We start from the raw sequence: 22126 nt of genomic DNA on the forward strand, positions 1-22126 counted from the left end.
TCGTATATTTATTTTATAATTGTATATATTCTTTATAGAAGAGTTACAATAAATATATTATTATTATGAGATTTCTACATTATAAAACAAGAAGCTCTTTTTACATTTAAAAATAGAATCAGTTAATACATATTAATACATGATAGTAAAAAAATACTGTGCTGTTATAGAGACGTTCATTGCATTTTATTATATATAATTTAACAATAACAATGTGTGTATAATCTTTAAACTATCTCAAGAAATGGGAAGACAGTCAAGGTGGTGCAGGTAACATGATATGATAATTCAGAACTTTATCAAGCACTACTGTTAAATATTAATGCAAACGTATTAATTATTTTTATTATAATTCAGATGTTTCAAACTAACTGAACTTTTGAGTATGTTATTTAAAAAAAAAATATATATATAAATACATTTGCTTTATTTTGAATTTATATACTATGATCTATGTTATATACATGATCATGAAATGACGTTTAAAAAGAATATTAGAAAGGCATTATGATATTTATGCTTGGTTTTGTCTTTTCATTGACATTGTAATATAAATACATTTTTATGTAAGTATTATTACGATACGATAGTATTTACTTTCCCGCCGGTGGAAAGCCATATATTTCATCAATTTATAGATTTCATCCTTACGTGATATGTTTCAAGGCAAATCAGTCAGTCTTAACGATCTTAAATCTCACGAGAATCATTACCACGCGTATACATACTATCGGAGTCTTACATTTCTCAGACTGCTAATAAGCACTGAAACTTTATAAATTTAGTTACTTTAACAATTACTGTATATAAATAACAAAGTGTATACATAAAAAATAAATATGTAACTTTCAACAATAAATGTATATCAGCTCTTGAAAATCAAATATATCTTCTGCATATGCAGTAATTTGTCGTAACTTATTAATCGTTAACAATAACATCAAATTATATTACTATGCTATATTATATTATGCTACTGACATTAACAGGAATAAAAATGGAATTTCTGAACAATCACTGAATGTTTACTATATATACTGAATATCTTGTTAGTATCACGCAAATTTACGTTTTTATATGATATTAAAATTGCACTTGATCAATGTTAAAATACATAAGGAATATTTTACCTTATGTTAATGTGCACACATGCACATATGTTTGTTTGTATAGTATCTTTAAAGACTGTAAAATTATCTTTAAAAATTATGATACTTTTTTAAAAGTAAAAATAACAGGAATCTAACATGCTGCAGTTCGTGTCCTTATTTTATCTTTAAGATAATTGGCAACTTGAGTTTGTGAGTGTCTAACAGCTAATTGAAGTGGTGTCACACCTTCTTGATTTACAAGTAAAGGATCGGCTCCTGCTCCCACTAGTTGTCTTACAACTGTCATGTGTCCTGCTAAAGCTGCAGCATGCAGTGCACTTTCACCATTCTAGAATAATGCATAGATACTTATTTTCTCAAGTTCTATGGTGTATATTATAAGTTGTTAATCTTTGTGCTTGGATTCATAGTTTTATTATATAATCATAAATCTTTCTATATTGAAATTATAAAAATTGAAAATATAAAAATGTATAAGCCTTTATCTGCAAGGATAAAGATATATTATTCTACTTAATCTTAGTTATTTGATAAAATAATAACTGCTTGGAAGGATTTGAGTCTAATATTAATGATAGAGGGGAACTGAAGAGGAAAAAGATTTAGTAGGTAAATGCAAAGCATTGATTGTATTTTTGACTATTAAGTTTGATTTAATACCACATCCAAAAGCAATGACTTTTATACATTCCAACCAAAATAAGATAAGCAAATTTATAGCTTTCATATTTTATATTTATATCTAATGTATCCATTGATATAATATTTTATTATATAAAATTATTTAACTTACTGGAAGAATACCAAGTGATGGACGGTATTTAAGTAATTCTCCAATAACAGCAGTATGACCTTTATGTGCCGCTTTAAATAGAGGCGTTGCGCCATCCTATATAAAGTATAATAATTTATTAAGGAATTTATATTACATTTATAAAAACAAGTAATGTTTCTATTATGTTATTTATAATATTTACATGTCTAGTAGCATCAACATTTGCTCCAGCTTTCAAAAGTTGTCGGACGATGTGATCATGACCCATCTGTGCTGCGATCCACAAAGGTGTAGCGCCATCTGTTCTTATAGTATCTATTCTTGTATTATGCTCCAAAAGAACTTCCAAAATACGTACATGACCATTTTGTGCAGCAATGAATAATGCACTAGCTCCATCCTTTTATTAATAGTTTAAATTTGTTTAAATTTGATTAAAAAATATAAGATAATTTTTACATACTAATAAATATTCTTACTTTCATATGTGCATTTGGATTGGCACCTTTATCAAGAAGACCTTCGACAACATCTAAATGACCATATTGGCAAGCAACAAATAATGGTGTACCTCCGTCCTACAATTTATAGAAACATAATAAACATCATTGATATTTTCAACTTTTGCCATTTACTAACCATACTGCAAGAATCAACAAGTGCTTCATGTTCTAAAAGCAAATTAGCAATATCCATAAAACCACCTTGGGCAGCAAAGAAGAGAGCTGTGGTCCCTGTCTAAAAAGAGAAAGTAATTCTACAATTAAATTAAATTAAATTAAATTAATTTAATTTAATTATAAAATCATATAAATTTATATATTATGTAATACCAGTCTTTTAGCATTAGGATCTGCTCCTTGCTGTAATAATTCGATGACAGCTTCTAAATGTCCTCCAGCAGCAGCAAGTATCAAAGGAGTCGTTCCATCCTTTTAAGTTTAAAGTTTGTTATTATTTTATTATATTAATCAAAATTTTATAAATGAATGAACATTATGCAAACCTTGTCTTTACAATCAACATGAACTCTACCAGAATCTAATAAAATATGCAGACGTTTTGCATCTCCATGTGCAGCTGCAAGATGCAATTCTACATCCCAAGGTGATTCTTTCTAGAAAAGAAAAATAACATATTTATATTACACAGCTTTCATAGAATCTTAATATATACATTATTATATTTACCAAATTGGAATTATTATTTTTTTTATCTTATAGAATAAGAAACTTACTTTCATGGACATGTTGAGTCACGCATTTATTGCACGTTCACATGACATTTTCAAACGGTGATATGTCAAATCCTTGAATTACTTCGTTACAATTGTATTGTACTGCAGCAAGTATACTTTCGTCTGTGTCCACGTGTCAACTTCGCCCATATCATCTTTGTAAGTAACATATGATGTATTATGCATCCCTTCGGTGACTTTTTATTACGTAAAAATTTATTAATTCGTCGATCATTAATTGTACTAACTTTTAAAGTACTACAATACAACAATCAAAACCTCCATTTAGTCGCAATGACATAGTAGCTAAGTAGATTGTACTTATACAGTGTTGTCAGGTTGATATAATCATTTTCAAAATGGCGCTTTATTTAAAATCAATCATGTAACTTTGAAACAATAATTAAAATTATAAAATTGATTAATTATGCAAATTATCGTACGTTACAATCCTAATTTTACAATGTGAAAACACGTGTTAAGAAATAAATATATTCGAATTAATACAAGAACAGTAGTGACACTTTTAATAATTAATAAAAATCAACTAAAAAAAATAAAAAGTAAGCAAACTTCGTATCGATTAATATGTTCTTTGTTTATTCTTGTAGAGAACGTTTCTTCGATTGTCCATTTGGAATAATAATTCGTGTAACAGTGTATGCAACTCTTCGTTTTTATATACGTGCGTTGCATATACATGACATACGTATTTATTCTGTATGTATGTACCAGTTCGCATAAAGCGCGCGTAAAACGAAACTTCAGTTATTCATACGAGTTCATGAAATTACAGATGAATAACAATATTACATTATCCATTAACACTTTAATCACTTTTCTTTATCACATTTCTTTTAATTAATTTATTACTTTAAGTAAAACATAAACTGTCTTAGTAAATAATTTCAAACACGTATACACATTCCTTCTACGTATTCTTTATAAAAGAATAAATATAAATAAGCTTAGATTTTTAAATTTATCAAAATTGCAATCGTTTAACGTAAGTTAAGATCAATCTTTTTATAAAATAAGATTTACGTGACAAGAAAACGAAAGAGAAACGAAGAAAATCGGAGCATCGAATCGACACGAAGATGATCTTACGATGGCTTTCAAGAGGGGCCTGATCCGGGCTCGTGCGATTGGCTGGCCCGAACGTGTCACGTGGCGGTAGTTCGCGTGGGTGGGGGCCGGAGACGCGGCACCGCGGGCGAAAGCGGCGAGTTTCGTTCTAGTATTTACCTCGCAGTGCGAAGATACTTTTCTCTCGGTTATACGATCGGATTCTTGAAGCTAATCGGTTTACCGTGCGACAGGTAATTAGTAATCAAATTCCAACGACGTATCGAGAGTATCGGTAAACAATTATATCAATGTGCGTCCGGTGACAAAGTGGCGAACCGTAACACGAGCGTTCGCCATCTTCACAAAATCGCGCGAGTGATCGGTCGATTATAGACGAGGAGAGGTCTTTTCTTCGGCTCCTCCTCTTTTTACAAACGAAAAACTCGAATGCATTGAAGCGCAATGTCCACGTTCCTTGTTCCCTCGTCACGTTACGGTACGTTTTCGTATAAGTTAACAAGTAAGAAATTAAAGGTGATTTAGAAAAACAGACTGCTAATAAAAGGGTAAAGGTAAAAAGGACGAGAGGGAGACAGTGAGCGCACACCGTGGGATTGTGGAATGTGCGCGCTTACTTACAGGTATCCGACACTCTGCCGCGCATTACCGTCGCGCTTCGGAATTCTCCATGCGTTTCTAACCTCCTTATATCCTTTTTCTTCTCTATACACCTTTTCTCGCTCTTTTCTCCGCCATCTCCTGCTCCTACTCTGATGATTGCGCTCTGCCCTCTCCTTTCTCCTTTCTTTTCTTCTCTTCTCTTTTCTTTCTCCTCTCATCCTCCTCTAATCGGAGGAACGTTATGTCGTACGTATATACAGGGTGTCTCATTTCAATCGATTCATTTTAAATACCATTGATATTATTATTCATTTCGTTAAAAGATATAGAAAATATTTATATAACGATTAATAAAGAAAATCAATCTAGATATTAAAGATTACTTAGAAATATCAAATCGTCTAACTGTTTTATATTGCTTGTCATTAATAATCTCAATGGTATTCCTATAGATCGATTAAGATGTAACACCTGGTATGTGTATATATATGCATCACGTGTTTCTTTGTATATGCGTGCGTACATGTATTTTTTTGTCTGTAGTTACATGCGTACGTTACAACACGATCGTTCACCTCTCTCTCTTTCTCCCTCTCTCTCTCTCTCTCTCTGTCTCTCTCTCTGTCTCTCTCTCTCTGTCTCTGTCTCTTTCTCTGTCTCTTTCTCTTTCTCTCGCTTTTTTTCCTTACATCTCGATCTCCGTCCAACATTCTTCTGTCTGACGCATCGTTGATGCTGCGATGTCCTTTGACAGCTGCTAACGGGTGAACTTCCTCAGAGGGGATATATTACCGTATGCCTTTCCCAACGATCTTTCTCTTTAATCCAATCCTTTCATTTCCTTTCGTATGTTCGCAGTACAATGTGTAAAAAAAAAAATAACTCCCATTAGATAAACATTTACATCGAACTTTATTCTTTTGTATATATATATATATATATATATATATATATATATATATATACTGTTTTAAAACTTGAAATTATTTATTATAATTAGATCAAAATTTAATTTAATTTTTTATTTTCCAATTAAATCAAAGATTACATACCTGTATTCAAAAAAAAAAAAATTGCATAACACCGTCGAAGATATTTGCACCGACACTTTCACCTCACAAAATGTAAGAAAACTACTTATTTTTGCATAATATATTCATACGTCTTAACGTACACATGTGCGAACGTGCGCACGATTCCTAGGGCAATTCTTCAATTTTGAAAAGCTTAGAGTTTGCGTGTTTTTTCTTTCTTCTTTTTTTTTTTTTTTTTTTTTTTCTGAAAGAAATAGTTCAATAGAAACTAGAGCGAGCGGTAAAAGAAAGATACTCGAGAGAGATCTGTTGTTCTCGGATGATCGTACATGTAATTATGTATTACACGAAGTACCCACTTTCTTTAATTCATCCTAATGTTGGGGGCGTAGACATGGATTCTTATCGAATTAGTCGTCGGTACTTTAGCGAGTTAAGGAGAGTTTCTCGGCGCGTCGTCTGATTTCGTCCGGTTCAACGATCCAAAAACGAAAGATCAATCTCGTACACGTCTTCTAATCTAGACTCTTTTGTTTTTCATTGATTTAGCGTCACCAATATGGACGTCATGTTCGATCATCGAATCTACGAGCTTTTCTAAGAGATCGAAGTTTTGGTTAAGCGTAGATCCTTAAAAAAAAAAAAAAAAAAAAAAAAAAAAGAAAGAAAGAAAGAAAGAAAAAAGGAAAAGAAAAAAACCAAAGGAACAAAAAAGAAATGGCGCCAAATCATCGGTACCACGAGCCTGAAGGCTTTCTGAAGGGTGGAAGAGACGAGATAGAAAGAGATAGTAGAATATGAATGATATTCAAACGAGTATAAAACAAAAGACGATTCAGCGAGGCGATTAATGATTGGCTGCGCTTAAGGGGCGGGGGAGGGGGAGGGAGGGAGGGTCGAATATATTGGTCCCTCTTTTTGACCTCTCTCCTGAGAGAAGGAGAGAGAGAGAGGAGATGAGCGATAGCGATTTGGGAATGGTAACGTCGCCTGCGGCGTCTGTGCTGGCAACATGCACGGAGACAATGGAGGACGAGCAGGAAAAGTCCTCCCTCGATGGATCCATCGACATGAATCTGGTAAACGGACCGAATCCATGGCTTCCGGCCTATGGTTTCCAGCTACAACATCATTCCCGTTTTCAATCTACACATGAGGATCTACGTGTTAAAGGTTTGCTTACACACACAAACACATACACACACACATATATACACATCTGGTTCTATCTCTCTTTCACACTTCCTCTTTTATCCATTCTCATACCACTTACTTCTATTTTCTCCCTTCTTTCTCTCTCTCCCTCCCTCCCTCCCTCCCTCCCCCTCTCTCTTTCTCGCTCTTTATTTCCATCTCTCTCATACTCATATATCATTTTATTCAGTACTTAACACGGAACAACCTTCTTGCTTTCATGATCAAGACCGCTTTCCCTTCTTTCTTCGTTTCATCTATCTATATCCTTCACCTATCTATAATGCTTCTTTTGATCACTTCGACTATATCGCTCGTAGAAAGATCTTTATTTTCTAAGAATATTCCAATCGATCGATAGATTAGGTTCTATTTTTTTTCTTTTTTTTTTTCGAGAGCAAAATATCATGTCATTATCGCGATTAACGTAAAAACATTGAAATTAATTACTTCGACGTTCGGTGTACGAGTTTATTTCGATCGATCGATCGATCGATAAGCACCTCCTGAAACTCTGTTTCTGATATAGTCTTTAGATATTGAATTGATCTGCGAGTAAAAACTATTGATAGTTTATCGTACAAATAACTGGTATTTAATGATCGATCGAGGATTAATACAAAAAGTCATTATCGTTCGGATCTGTTTTTTTTTTTTTTTTTTTTTTTTTTTTTTTTTTTTTATTACGAAAACTTTCATAAATTTCTATTTGAGTGATAAAGGAAAAAGTTTAAATTTGATAAGAATCATAAATGTTTGTTTCATTATACACCTCATAAATTTACAATAGATTTAGTTCTATTCCATTTATTTAACACTATGTAAAAAATTCGACATACTTACGTGTTCTACATAAAGGATTCATTTGTAATTGCAGATGCTGTGCCAGTGCAACAGGTCGATTTTTTAGAGACCATTTTCGAAGAAACCTCTGATGATTTGCAGAGTGATTCTGATCACAGTGGTACGACTTATTGGTTGGGCTCTGATTCAGAAACGGAAAGTGTTATTCACATCGAGAGAAAAGAAAATCTTACAGGTATGTTTAAATGAATCTTTTGTGGTAACATTTCTCATCCATTTATATAATAATAATAATAATAATAATAACTCAACATTATTTTCTAGGTGAAAGAATAAACGATAACGATGCCGAATTCAATTCCATAATACCTAAGAAGAGATGTCGAAGAAATAATAACACAGACGAGTGCGATCCTTATGTGACTTTTGATGATTTTCCAACGTCTCCAAGATCTTCAAGGTCCTCTGGATCGTCTAGATCCAGTTCATTGTTACAGTTCGAGTCTCTGGAAAGAACTTGTGCTACCTTATCACCGTCCAGTTATAGTTTTGATTCTCTCGAGTATTCTTATCACTCGAATGTGTCTCATTTGGGGAACACGTCGCCGGATAGTCTCGAGCAAGATAATGATGCAGTAGTACAAAATGGATTTTCCAATTCTGTCGATCACTTTCCACGAATCAGGCCCTACCGTAGCTTCGATAGTTTAAATATCTGTCAAAAGGTTACGGATTTCGAAGAAGTGACATCATTCAATGAACGTGTATCATCGTATCCGAAGAGAAAGTTAAACTTCGCGAGGTCCGAAAGAAACGAATTACGATCAAGGTGAGATTTTGCTCCTTTTTTTCAGAGATGAATATATAACGTTATAGTTTTAAGATAAAAATAAAGATACTATTGTATATAAAATTACGTGAATTGGATGAAACATCATGCTTCGTGCGAAATAGAATATACATACATTCTCTTGGCAAGAACAATCTAAATCGCGAGACATTGCTTTAGGTATAACAAATGTTTGTTGGCCGAGATAAATGCGATCCTGGCCATGAAGAAACATCCTTGACTTTACACCTATTATTATCAAGTTCGGAAGTAAAATATTATACAAGCTATATTTCATATTTAACAAAATTGTTTAAAGTAACATGTCGCTTTTATCTTTCTATTTATATTATATTTTCTGAAATCTCTCTATAAGATTTCCATTTCGCATGAAACAGAAACTTTTGGTACGAAGAAGAAGAAGAAGAGGAGGAAGAAGAAGAAGAAGAATACGAGGACGATGGTGACGATGAAGAATTCGAGGAAGACGATCGGTTATTAAATCCGAGTCGTCGTGGATGTGGATACTTCGAGGATCAATTGCATGTTTTCGGTGATTCGAGTTGCAATTATGCGACGTCATTGGATTATAAAAACACTATAGATTTGCGAAAGATCGGTGTTGAGTCAAGAAGGGATATGTTCTTAGATCTGAAGTCTGGCCAAAAAGTAGCGTCGTCTTCCACGCGTCTGTTGCAGACAAGTTTAAATATAACCGGTAGCACGGCTCATGGTCATAGTAAGGTGAACAGCGAACATGATGCTCGTCATTCTCGTCATCATCATCGTCAGCAACAGCAACAGCAACGTTTCGGTCACGAGCATCTTCACGAGCAGCGGCAGCACCAGCAATATCAACGTCAACGGTGGACCGAAGAGGAGTGTTTTAATTTTAGATTTACGGAGAAATCTCAGAGCGCACCCAGTTTGCCTTCGATCGTCAACGAATACGCTCACGATCCAGAAATATTGGCGGAACTAGTTTCTTCGAGATCAAAGTCGTTTGTATCTACATCAAATTTATTCGAGAATTATACTAAAGTTACCAGCGTACCCATCGATCTAGATCTTTGCGGCGTATCTACGAGGGAAGAGGATGAACGATCGTGCAACGATATGAGTATGAAAGATCACAAAATGGCGGAAGTCAAAAGCGTACGTGGTCTGGAGGATATGCTGAATCACGAAGATGGCGAACTACTTGGATCTAATGAAAAAGAGAACGACATTGAGACGACGAAACGGCGGTCATGTTCGGTAAGGACTCAGCCAGCTCAAAATGCAAGAATCGACGTTGGAGCGATGCACAATGATCTATCAACGACGGATCTACAAAACGGCGAGGATGAGAACATTGATGCTGACAGCGATGAATACGAGGACCAAGAACAGATCGCATCAACCGTGAAGACTCAAGATCGTAGCAATGTATTGGATATAGCGATGGCTATGGAGAACGATATAGATGCGGTCGTTGATGAGGCCGTGAAACGACTTAAACGAGAAGTCGAGGAAGGTGTTGGTGGCAATGACATTGTAGATGCCATTCGTAGACAATATTCCAATAAACAAATGTCGCAAAAGGTAAAGAAAAATGCTAGTTACGAATTGGCGCAACAATTTGAAGTTGATGAGAGAAATTTTCGAAGACGTGCGATACCATCCAATGATGAAAATACGAGATCACCTAGGAATGCTAGCAGGAAGAAACGAGTCATCAATAATGCTAGTTACGAATTGGCACAGCAATACGATTACATTAAGTCTTTTCAAGCTAACAGAGGGGCTTTTCAACGAATGGATGCCTGTGATGAATTGGAGGAATCCAATTCAGGACGATCCTCGCGTCTCAAAGTATCTGACTCAAGATCGATTCGTACTGGCAGTAGCTCCGCATTAAATCTGAGCGGTGATTCTCGTGCCGATTTCGCACCCTCGCTCGGCTCCTATTCAAAATCCACAGAGAACGTTTCGAAGCATACCGAGGAATCACTTTTTGGTCAGATAAAAAAAAACTCGGCTTTTTTTTCAGTGCATGGAAAAAATGTTAATAAACGTGTTTTCGTAGACGATGAGGTAGATTATCCTTGCCTGGAGAGCAAACCTATAGGAAAGCTTAACCTAATGGACACCACATTAGAAGAAGAAGAATTTAATAGTGAACAAATAAATAAAGATAGGACCTTTCGTGATTTATTAGAGGAAACGATGTTACTCCAAAGCATTGCTTCCTTGTGCGACGATGATTCGCGAGAAATCCCGGGGGAAGTGAAATTACAAAAAAAGAGATCATTCATAGGCGAATTTTATCCAGAAAAGAACAATTTATCTGCACGTTCGAAAGAGAAAAAGGATTTATTGTCGGAGGAGAGAGAGAAAAAAGACGAGAACTTATCGGATAGCGGAGTAGACGAAGAAGACAGCAAGAAAGAGAAGCAAGTTGAAAGCGAGGTTTCCGGTAGGAACACTAAGAAGATGGTAGACATTGCGGAGAAGGTAGATGCGACGATGGAGGGGCATAATAAGAAAAAGGAGTCGGAAGTGGTGGTAGAGCAGGCGTGGGGACAAACTCTTCATGGTGATCGTACTTCCCCACCAAACGGCAATAAAACCGACAGTCTGAAAGTTAGTCAAGGTAGTGGGAGTCAGTCGACGATGGCTGTAGCTTTGCCAGTTGATACGAATCATCGCGGTGATCGTGACGGACAACCGGAGGAAACGACGAAGTCGAAAATTACAACAGCGGCGATAACGAAGACAACGGAAAGTATGACTTTACCGGCGAAAGTTGACGATCTTACATCAACTAGCAAGACCATGGAATCGATCTCAAAGAATGATTCTAAGTTTTGGAAAAATACCGCGGTTGAAAGATCAGCGACCATCAATGCGAAACAACCGACGGTATTGAAAAATGAAGAAAGAAAGAAGGGTGGTATCGGTTGTTTCTTACAGAGATTTTCCAAGTTGAGGTTCAGTGGTAGATCGAAGGTACCTCGTTCGGAGATACAAAACAAATGCGATTCCCGTATCGGACAACACTCAAATCGCAATGAGTTTTATCAGGAAAGAACGAAGAAGGAACCGGATTATATCATTATACCCTTGCATCCGCCGGACGAAGAGAGATCGAAGGACGAGGTCGTTGCACTCGAAAGTAGATCTGACGATACCGGGAGAAACAACGTTGATCTTCAAAGGAGTGCCTCCAGTGTTAGGTGAGTCACGTTGTTTTCCATCGGCTCCTATTGGAGTCGAACGCGCGGATAACTGTGCTATTTTTGTATCGGACGTATTTTTGCGTCGCAATGGAAGAGAGGATCGAGTTACGAATGACCCGAATATTATAAATCGTCGTTTTCTTATCATTTTCATTTAAGTAGGGCAAACTAGTTTTATATAGATACCGTCTATACTGCGAGAGATTTAATTACATAGATATATGTATAAATAATACGTTTCGCAAGAACGCCCTTTCGTTTCCATCATTACGAAACACAAGGCGTATCTTATACTCTCGGTCTGACTTGTACGCGGCTTTAACGCGTGTTTGTTTACATTAGATTCTATCGAAGTTACGCTGACGCTTTTACCGATGATCTCTTGTTTGACATATATTTTTCTTTTGGATTTTTGCCAAATTCTTTCTTATCGTTAGGATATGCATCAATCTCAAATTTGAATTATTTTCAAATATTTGATAAAACTTTATGAATAATCGTTTCTTCTTGGTAGGCTGACTTAGTGTTATGCAAAAAATACTGCTATCTCGACAGTTTTTGATATGTAATAGCTCTCCAGACGAACGTTGGACAGTTAACAGACAACGTAACGAGTATACACCAACCTATCCTGGATAATTCTATTTTACTTTATTGGATTTTAACTTGGAATATATCACGTACTACCTTTTTCTTTAGCTTGTGTTCGAGGAAAAAATTCTTAGAATGAATAGTTACTGTTTGGCTAGCTCCGAAGAAGAATTCGTGACATGAGTTTGCAGTGAATAAACCTTGATTCTTTCGATAAAGATCAGTACAAACGAAACTTTTTATAATTTCTCATTTATTTCCGCATTCCGGAAAGTGAACCGAGTTTAAAGTATAACACAGAACATTCCCACGTTTCGTATCTCCGTTCAACAAACAATTCTCTCCTTTTGAGCTTTAATGACGCCTTGTTTTTAAGTGTTACTCTTCTTCGTGAGATCGTGTAAGCTTCGTCCGATTGTTTTCTCTCTCTCTCTCTCTCTCTCTCTCTCTCTCTCTCTCTCTCTGTCTCTGTCTCTGTCTCTGTCTTTATTTCTTTCTCTTTTTCTCTTTTGAAACGTGATAAGTAAACGCAGTTATAACGTTTAGATACGATGCACGGCGCATTGTACTTACGAAGTCCGACCATGTTTAAATTCCATGTTCTAGTAAGCATCAGAAATAACGATTACGTAACGCATTATACATTCGCGTATATGATGAGACATGAGAGAAGTGGTTATTGCCAGAATAATTCTTACTGGTTTTAGTGAATTACGAAGTAAACTAATAAGAAGGAGTAATACTTCAGTTTGTAATTTTATCGAGCAAATAAAAGATCATTTTTTTTTTTTTTTGTTTATTTTATATTTAGTTCTCTTTTTTTTTTTTTTTTTTTTATTGATTATAATACGTTATATTGATCCTGTGTTTCTAATTGAACTTTGCTTACTAAAAAGGAACAGTTATGTCGTTCTCGACGATAGAATTGGTGTTCCGTTACGAAGCTTGCCAACGAAGGGTTGAGATACTCATCATACATACTTAATTCACGATTTCCTCGATTACATCCGTTAGTTAGAACGTACACGTACCACTTTCACGTTTAGGCATACGCTATTTTGTGTCATTGACACGCGACGTCGCGTAGGTGCCATTCTTTATATCATATAGTACATGATTATCAAGTTCCTGACTCATATCATTATATTCTAGGTTTATAAACGATGAGAAATTATTTGTAATCGTAGTAACTTATTAGTAAAATTATTTTATTTATAAAATCGATTGGAATGATTAATTGTCATGATGAATAACAATTACATGTGAATTATAATTTTTTAATCGAAGTTCGAAGTCATTACAAATCCAATGACACTCGGATGTAATGTAACAAGGTAAATTTTTCTTTTGCAATATATTTGTTCTTTCGAATTCCTTCGGAAATGTAGATAACCTTTTATCAATATCAATATTTACGCGATAGAACGTAATAGAAAGATATAACGTACGATGAATGCTTTCTTTTCGAAAGTCAAAGATTATCGTCCTGGTATAGTGTAATGCCTCGACGTTCTTTCTTTGAATAGTTTAATTTCCTTATAAAGTTGCATGAATATATCGTTGAGATTTAAGCCGACATTTTAAAATATTACCATTTGCAGAAAGAGATAAATGAAAATTTATGATTTGCTATATATCAGAATCGTTATCTGTATTTTTTGAAATTTTTTTTTTTTTTCTTTTCTAACAAATCATCTTTCAAACGGTAAGAAGATAACGAAACTTCCTTCGATACATACAAGACACTCTATCGTTAGATATAACTAAGCTTTTGAACAGTGAATTACCATATGCTTTAACATTGAGGACAGACATATGCACTGTTCCGAGCTCTTCGCGGAGTACGAACCCTAAATAGCTACTATTTTATTCTTATTTGGCAGCTAAGAAGAAATTTCGTGTGAATGGGACTATTGTGAGCGATACGCGTTCTCATGAATCGGATTCTAATGATAAGTAGTAGTAGTATATAATAATATTCTTACGGGATAAGATTTTCTTTTTCTTCTTTCGTCTCAATAATAAATTAGAATCTTATACGACGGAAAAGCGATGATTATCAGAACTTGACCAAAAAAAAATCCTCGTGACGTTGCAAGTCGGAAAAGCTCGCAAATACATCCCTAAAAGAATCAGAACTGTGTTGACCAATCTCAGATGTTCTCCCGATACTCCGTTGTCATGCATACGGTGTCTCTGAAAAAGACGGAAAAATTAAGGAAAGAAAAGTTTAATGGCCGTGAACTAAAAAGAATTATAATTTATGAATTTGTTAAACGAAATTTTTATACTGAGTACGAAAAGTTTTCTTGTAAAACTAAATTATTGTAAATCTTGATCTATAAATGTCGATCATTAATTCATTAAATATCGATAGAATTTCTTTTACTTTAATTTAATCAATAAATATGCTTTCTCTTATTGATATATTAATATATATTATTCTTTGATATTATTAATAATATCGACGACTTTTGTATGAATTTATTAACACGAGACACCTCACGTATACATAGAAAGTTTGTAAAATAATGAAAATGATTAAAAACATTATTTAGCATTGCTAAATCAGGAAGAGTAATTATAACAATACTCTTATCCTGCTTAGGGTTATATCTAAATCTTGATCACTAATACATCTTATAGTACGTAGTCGAAAAGAAAGAAAGGAGGAAGTTAAGTTGACTTTCTTAGTAATAGTGGATGCTTTTTTGGGAATGTATGATGTAAGAGTCAGAGAGGGTTGTTTCAGTTCCGGCAGGAGGGCGCCAGTATGCAGCAGCAAGCCACCCCTACCGCCACAACCACCCCGTCTAGTATCATCGGGCTGTAGAATCTCGGGTGCGGCGGCATCATCGTCGTCGACGACGTCGGCACCGTCGTCGTCGTCGTCGTCGTCGTTATCATCGTCAGCGGTGTCGCGCCGACGCGCCGTGACGGACCTTGGAAATCCGGCTGCCATCGAAATGGCGAAGGCCCGCGCGATGCAGGCCGCTCAGCAAGAGCAGCGTCCGGTCGGGCTTCTCGAGACCGACCTCGATGACGAGGTCGTTCTAACGACGAACGTCGTTGACTCTTCAGGCTGTAACAACGCCGGTAACACCAACAAAAAGACTAGAAGTCTGTTAGACCTGAACCACACCTCAAGCGTCGTACCCCAAGGTACGAGCCTAGAGAACGCCCTACGTGTACCTCAGTTGCCCGTTGGCTCTTGCCACAGAAACCAGCGAAACGACGGAACCGCGTCTAGCATCGATCAACGCCCGCACAAATCCATGGAGTTTCTCCTTGACAAGGAGAACCTTCACTTTGTTAAGGTGAGATAATTTTGTTTTCTACCTATCTATCTATCTTTCTCTCCTTTACTATATCTGCCAACTTATATACATTGTTCTTTCTTAATTAAAGAAAAAAGGGAGAGGCTTCTAAACTTCTACTTTTATGTCATCTCCAAATAATCTTTATCTATTTGAAATCTTTCTTTTCCCACGATCGTTCTCCTTGTTTTTTTCCTCTTCTTTTCTTTTCTTCTCTTTCTTCCTTTCTAATTTTACATCGTTAATTCTCAGCTTCTAACGATTAACGTTTCGCTCTTTAAGTCTAAACAGATGTTTGCTTTGAGATGTAAAAGAGATAAATATATCGATGACGATTAGAAAGTAACTTATTATCATTTTCGACTTTAATCTCAAGCACTTGTTACGAATTGTTTTACGATTCTTTATCTCGAGATATAGTAATGTTATAAGTAATAACGTTAAGTTACTTATTTTATCGCCTTTACGACGTTTCGATCCGTCTTCGTTCGCGAACGCTTATTATATTAAATATTTTGAGATCATTTTTTTTCTCATCCCTTTTTATCGTGAGCATCCTCGCGTTACTCGGTGCTCCCTTTATAACGTACTCTTTGTGATAAGTACGGTAAAAGTGGAAGTCGCATAAAGATCTCCGTGGTGTATATATCATATACATGAGGGTGCTATTTCATTCTCAATGCAGTATTTTACACGACTTTGTGTGCTCACCATTACCCAACACCAAATGGTAAATTAGCATTCCTTCAATTAACACCATTTCATCGATCGTTAACACTATGATATATCTCGATACAGTTTATATTCACGATACGTCTCTCTTAACGTATTAATGAATTTTCAAGGTCACATTTGAATCTCCATTTATCTTTATCTCGACGTATCTATCACTTATGTAGCATATCCAATAAGTTCTCTATTTATTCTCCGATGAAATTCATTCAGTTTCAAAGAATTCCATAGTAATATTGAATCTTGATCGATCATCGTGGTATATTAAATTAGGTTAATCAAGGATAAGAGATGGCCTCGTACAATATCGTCCAAATATTTGGTTTCTCATCGAAATCTCCGTTTACCTGTTCTCCTTACGCATTTCAGCCTTACTATGGATCCTCTTTGCGCCTAAGATGACGTACCTTTATACTTTATAGAAACTATTCTCGTCCTACTTTCCATTAGCATGATAATGGTCGACGTCTGGCGTGATGAAAAATCCTCCTCATACCCTCTTAATTACTTTGATATGCTCATCCTCCCCTCCCCCTCCTCCCCCGTCCCCTCTCCTCCCCCCATAAAGGAATCAAGCACATCATGATCAACAAGTCCTTCTTTAACGCCATTGTTACGTGATACTCTAAATGTTTCATAGATTTCTCCGTATGAAAAGCAATTGTTCCAAATCGACCGGTCAGACAATGCTTGTCGCCTTTGACAAAAATAGGTTCCATCATTGTGTAGATATATTTAGAAATCTTATCTGCAACTATCTGGAAAATCTAGAACACCTAGAAAATCGTTCGAAGTTACCGATTACCGATATCGTCGTTGTCTTGCTACTAAGAACCCGAACTAAACGTAGAATAAAATTATAGAACTCGATATCCATAGATTCTAAAGTATGCGGTGGCTCGTCTACAGTACCGTCATCGGATATCATGATGAGATCAATAGCGTTCTTTTACGAAGTGCGCATAACACCTTCCAAAGCAGAATCTGCCTTCCGCTTTGAAAAGTTTCCACTCGTCGCTTCGATTTTTACCTTTTTTTCTTTTTTTTTTTTTTTTTTTTTTTTTTTTTTTTTTTTTTTTTTTTTCAACGAGACTGTTTTAGATTGTCCTTTTAGAACAGCACAACGTAACATTTACTCTCGGAATTGATCAATTGCGTTACGATTTGAAAAAGAATTATTTCTATCGCTGATGTTCCTTTTTTTCCCTTCTTTTTTTATTTTTATTCTTTTTTTTTTTTTTTTTTTTTTTTTTTATTTTATTTTTATATTTCTTTATTTAACCCTCCCAATTATAACATTAGAACATATTACTTCATTTTACACTTTATTGAATTTTTATTAAAATACATATATATTTACTTTTCTTAACTTCTTAATATAAATACGTCTGTTAAAATAAACGTATAAAATTGTTCTTAACCTTCGTTAAATATTATTTCATTTAAATATATTAGCCTGTACATGTAGATTTTAATTGAATTAAATGCGGTTTGCGTCGTGAAAATTAAACGAGTACTATCGAATTTATTAACATTCTAAAATACGAGCATATATCTAAGTGGAAATTTACTTTACTCTCGTAATAATCCATTTATAAACGAATATTTATTTACGATCACTCTAAACAAATGTTTTTATCGCAATAAAAAAAAAAAAACGCGGAGGACTTCCGGTTTATATTTGAAAGCAACGATGACGACGACGACGACGATCTGCGCCAGCGCCCGTTTGTCTTCTCCCTCTTACCAACGAAATTGTGTCGCGTGTAGATTCTTCGTATCTCTGGCAAATCGATTCGAAGACCCACACCTGCATCTAAGTACTAACATACCACGCATCTATGCAAATGGTATATGAAGAGGCGGAGAAAGAGAGCTAGCTTATTGACTGCTCACACGTGAAATACTTAATCGCGTGCCATGCTTACGATCATACACACATTGCGTTTGAAGGGACCTCATTGCGTAACGTTCTTCCTGTCCGTACAATGACGTTAGGCTTCATTCGTATAGGAATTCATGTCACGGTATTTTAATATATATACGTATAGACATGTGTGTGTGTGTGTGTGTATGTGTGGACGCTAAATGTGAATAGATATATATAGACACCACACACACATACATAGAGAGAGACTTTCAGTGCTACTCAATTCCATCTCTCCTTAAGAAACGCTATTGTGAATGTATCGAGATCTATTGTTACATTTTATCAGTTACCTACACACACACACACACACACGTATAAGCTTTTCAGATAATAATTACAAACATCGACCGTTAGCTTTTTCAAGATTCACTCGAAAGACTTCAGGCATGTATCTTCGATTGTTTTGAACATTTGAACGATCACGGCCGAAGGAAGTGTCATCTAAATTACTGTAGAGTTAAAATCGCAAAGTTAAAAAAAAAAAATGGTTATAATATATATATAATGATAATAAGATTCGAAAAATATTTTATGAATATGGTAAGAAGAATTAATATCGATATTTTAAATTCTTTATAAAGAGAACTCTTAAAGTTAATACAAATTTAAGATAGAGGATGATAAATAGAAACGACACTGTTAACGATTCTGAATGGTTATTTTTTCTTCTTTTTTTTTTTTATATTTACATATGTTTATACGTGTATGTGTATTACTGCAGCCGCCAGAAAACGAACTGCAAAAGGTCGGTGAACGTGTGCCAAGTGAGCACGAATTAAGGGTACAAAGGTCTCTACAACGACTAAACGTTCCGGACTGGTACAAAAATTCTCCCACAGCTCGCGATGGTTTCCGATTAAAGAGACACTCCGATGCATCTCAGCATGGAGGTTGGCGTGCGCTCGGCTCGAAAACTACCTCGCTGTCATCTCTTTCATCCTCCTCGAATAGGCAACCAACCACAGGTAAAATTACAATATATATATATATATATTTTTTTTTATATATTTTGCATATATGATATGTGTACGTAAGTTTCGAGAGTAAAGGTTACAAGAGTAAAAGAGATTAATTAAAGTATTTTATTCTTATTTTTAGGCGCTCTATTAAGTCCTAGTCCTACGCCTCCTGTATTCTCAAGATGGAGTACCAGTTTGTTAAACAGTGCTGGAAGTTCACCGGCGAGTTCAGCAAAATTATCGTTCTATCATCGGCAACCTTATTTGGGTTGGCGGTCGCAGGAACGACTAAGCAACCCACGTACACCAGCGGAACGTCTCGCTCAGGGTATACTTTCTCAGCTCCAATCACCAAATAAGGTTAGTCTATAATTCATTCGTAAGGTTAACGAGCGAATGAGCAACAATTTGTCCGTGAATGAAGTATTTCCATTCACCTTACAGCAGCAACAACAACAGCAGCAGCAGCAGCATCAAAATCAACAACATCAGCATCAGCAGCAACAGCAGCAGTCGCAACAACCGCAACATCAACAACAGACGACGAATCAACAACTGGAAGTGAGAAATTCTATAAAGGAGGTGACTTCAGCCATTGTACATTATGTACAAAGCGGCCAAGAGGTCGACGGAAACGAAAGACTCTCTCCCTTGCCTCGACCAGAAGACTGGGAAGATAGGGGTGAAGTAAGGTCCGCCAGTCCCAGAGGTGAGCACTAAACCCCGCCAAAAACACCTCGTTACCACGAACGCACTATCACCATTTTTGTTCTGCAAAACACAGGTAAATCTTTATTCTTCCGTCTTTTTTGCATTGAATATTACATATACATATTTTTTATTCTATTTTTCTCTCTCCCGCCTCTCTCTCTCTCTCTCTCTCTCTCTCTCTCTCTCTCTCTCTCCTTCTCTCTTTTTTTCTGAGGAGTACGTCGTCTCTAAGTTTTTTCTTTATCTTATCACTGTCGTCCTTTATCTTTTTTCTCTCACACGTCCATGCATCTTTACATTTGCACACACTTTGTCGTCTTCGTTTTTTCTATTCTGATCACTTGTTTTTATTTGTTTAGTAAACGGAAGCTTTTTGTCTATTGTCGTTCGGTTTATCGTTTAACGAAGATCATTTTACTTTGTCTCTCCGTATAGCTATTTCATAACAATACATTTTGTAGAATGCGTATAAGCCACTTATCGCTCTTTATTTTTGTCATTTGTCGGTAAAAATTATTTTCCAGCGATACTATAGTTTCTTTAGATTTTTATTCGCAAAGGAAAAAAAGAAAAGAAAAAACAGAAAGAAACCAATCTATTATCACCTCGCTCGACGTATTTAACGTCTGTCGGGCATCGCTTTTTTTGCGACGACGACAAGAACATTTATGCAAAATTCAAAATAGGTGAGCAAATTTAAATGACCCTAAACCTCCTTAAATATACGTTCTGTGCGAAGACGCCACTTCAAAAACGGAACAGAGCTGCGCGGATTTTTGTCACCTTGATTTTTTATTGAAGAGAAAACAATATGGGTCAGTGTTTTAAAAGCACTATTATACATCGATACAACCGCGAAGAAATGCTGCTTCTTCATATAATTAAAATAGAATGATGCCTGTGTACATATTATATAATTCCCCGGCGGAAGGATTACGTTCGCAGTGAAATGAACTTTGATAAATGTTGAATAATAAAAAGTGATAAATTCATAGACGAACAAAGTTTAAAAATTCATGGCAAAAACGACGAAGAGTTGAGGAATACTTTCTTACTGTATTAGATTTTCCAAGTACTAATATTTCTTCAAAGGAAACATCGATCGGATTCTAATGATTAATTTCACTCGTACTCCGCAAAATGATTTTAACTTACGTTTATTTTTCCTATTCGTTCGTTCGTTACTCTATCACGATTTTGTCCTCTACTAACGTTAAGATTAAGAAATCAATATCGAGGATTATATTTGTGAAATGCGATAAAGGACGGTCCTTCATCGATCTTTTATTACATTCTCTCCTTTCTTTCTTTATTTCTCCAAACGTGTACTACTAACGTGCGCCGATATTCACCTAATTAACACATGTCAAAGGTCACGTGAGTTCTTTCACCGATTGAAATGAGTACACGTGAGAACCCCGTTGTGAATGGGGAGAAAATATAGCGACCGAGAAAAAAAAGTCGCGATTAAAAGTTGCAAAATTGTGTGTACGATGTTCCTAAAAGAGCGTGATCTATTTCATCGAAGGAAGCGCGAGGCTCTGCTGGATGGAAAGCTCGTTCGTTGGTACGAGACCCGTGGATTCGCCGGAAACTCCGATGAGCCTGGCTACAGATACCGAGTGTTGCGTCGGGTGCAACGCTACCGGTACAGAATCGTGCAGTTGCATGGACTCCGCGACTTCCGGTCTTTATCTAGACGTGACGCCGCCACTCGATGATGCACAACCACAAATGCACGGAAGTGTCCGCGGCAGTCTTTGCCTGTCGCCATCGTCGTCCTCCGCCAATTATAATCATCCTCAGATATATCAGCAACGGCAACATCAGCAGCAACAGCAACGCCATCACCGTGGTGAGTTGTTGCTCGCCTAGCGGAAAACAAAAAACAAAACAAAAAAGAACAGAAAAAATATCGCCAAAGCCGCAAAAAAAGCAAAATGGAAAGATTAAAGCATCTTGGATTATTATTAATCGCGATATATCTG

General features: G+C 35.8%; 2 protein-coding genes across 16 annotated transcripts in view; one reads left to right on the forward strand and one right to left on the reverse strand.

The window, feature by feature from the left end:
* LOC124950055 (ankyrin repeat domain-containing protein 29) lies at window positions 1-8795 on the reverse strand. 4 transcript variants are annotated; one of them, XM_047496201.1, is made up of 10 exons: window positions 8218-8795; window positions 7888-8029; window positions 3125-3279; window positions 2894-3004; window positions 2721-2819; window positions 2527-2625; window positions 2367-2465; window positions 2090-2287; window positions 1906-2001; window positions 1-1440 (listed from the first exon to the last, which is right to left on the reverse strand). In XM_047496201.1, exons 3-10 carry the CDS (start codon window positions 3134-3136, stop codon window positions 1243-1245), a joined length of 912 nt encoding a protein of 303 aa, XP_047352157.1. In that variant the 5' UTR covers window positions 3137-3279; window positions 7888-8029; window positions 8218-8795; the 3' UTR covers window positions 1-1242. The 4 variants fall into 4 exon arrangements, with proteins under 4 accessions (XP_047352157.1, XP_047352156.1, XP_047352159.1 ...); XM_047496200.1 differs by lacking the exons at window positions 7888-8029; window positions 8218-8795 and adding an exon at window positions 4897-5052; XM_047496203.1 differs by lacking the exons at window positions 7888-8029; window positions 8218-8795 and adding an exon at window positions 4835-4856.
* LOC124950049 overlaps window positions 4294-22126 on the forward strand; it is a 27773-nt gene continuing 9940 nt past the window's right edge. For 3 of the 12 annotated variants that reach the window (XM_047496168.1, XM_047496177.1, XM_047496179.1), the window contains exons 1-10: window positions 4305-4691; window positions 6400-7023; window positions 7922-8083; window positions 8173-8677; window positions 9076-11895; window positions 15227-15806; window positions 19190-19433; window positions 19567-19787; window positions 19872-20136; window positions 21667-21993. In XM_047496168.1, the coding sequence (XP_047352124.1) occupies window positions 6807-7023; window positions 7922-8083; window positions 8173-8677; window positions 9076-11895; window positions 15227-15806; window positions 19190-19433; window positions 19567-19787; window positions 19872-20136; window positions 21667-21993 (5341 nt within the window). In that variant the 5' untranslated portion in view covers window positions 4305-4691; window positions 6400-6806. The other 9 variants (XM_047496174.1, XM_047496178.1, XM_047496175.1 and 6 more) reach the window with 7 other exon arrangements.

The sequence above is a fragment of the Vespa velutina genome, chromosome 6 (genome assembly GCF_912470025.1).
Source record: "Vespa velutina chromosome 6, iVesVel2.1, whole genome shotgun sequence".
NCBI lineage: Eukaryota > Metazoa > Arthropoda > Insecta > Hymenoptera > Vespidae > Vespa > Vespa velutina.

Bases quoted from the DNA above. Each gene is read 5' to 3' on its own strand.
- LOC124950055 (XM_047496201.1), bottom strand. The intron at 2,820-2,893 runs GTTTGCATAATG...TAAACTTAAAAG, and splicing joins ATGTTGATTGTAAAGACAAG to GATGGAACGACTCCTTTGAT. The intron at 2,466-2,526 runs GTTAGTAAATGG...TATAAATTGTAG, and splicing joins TTGTTGATTCTTGCAGTATG to GACGGAGGTACACCATTATT.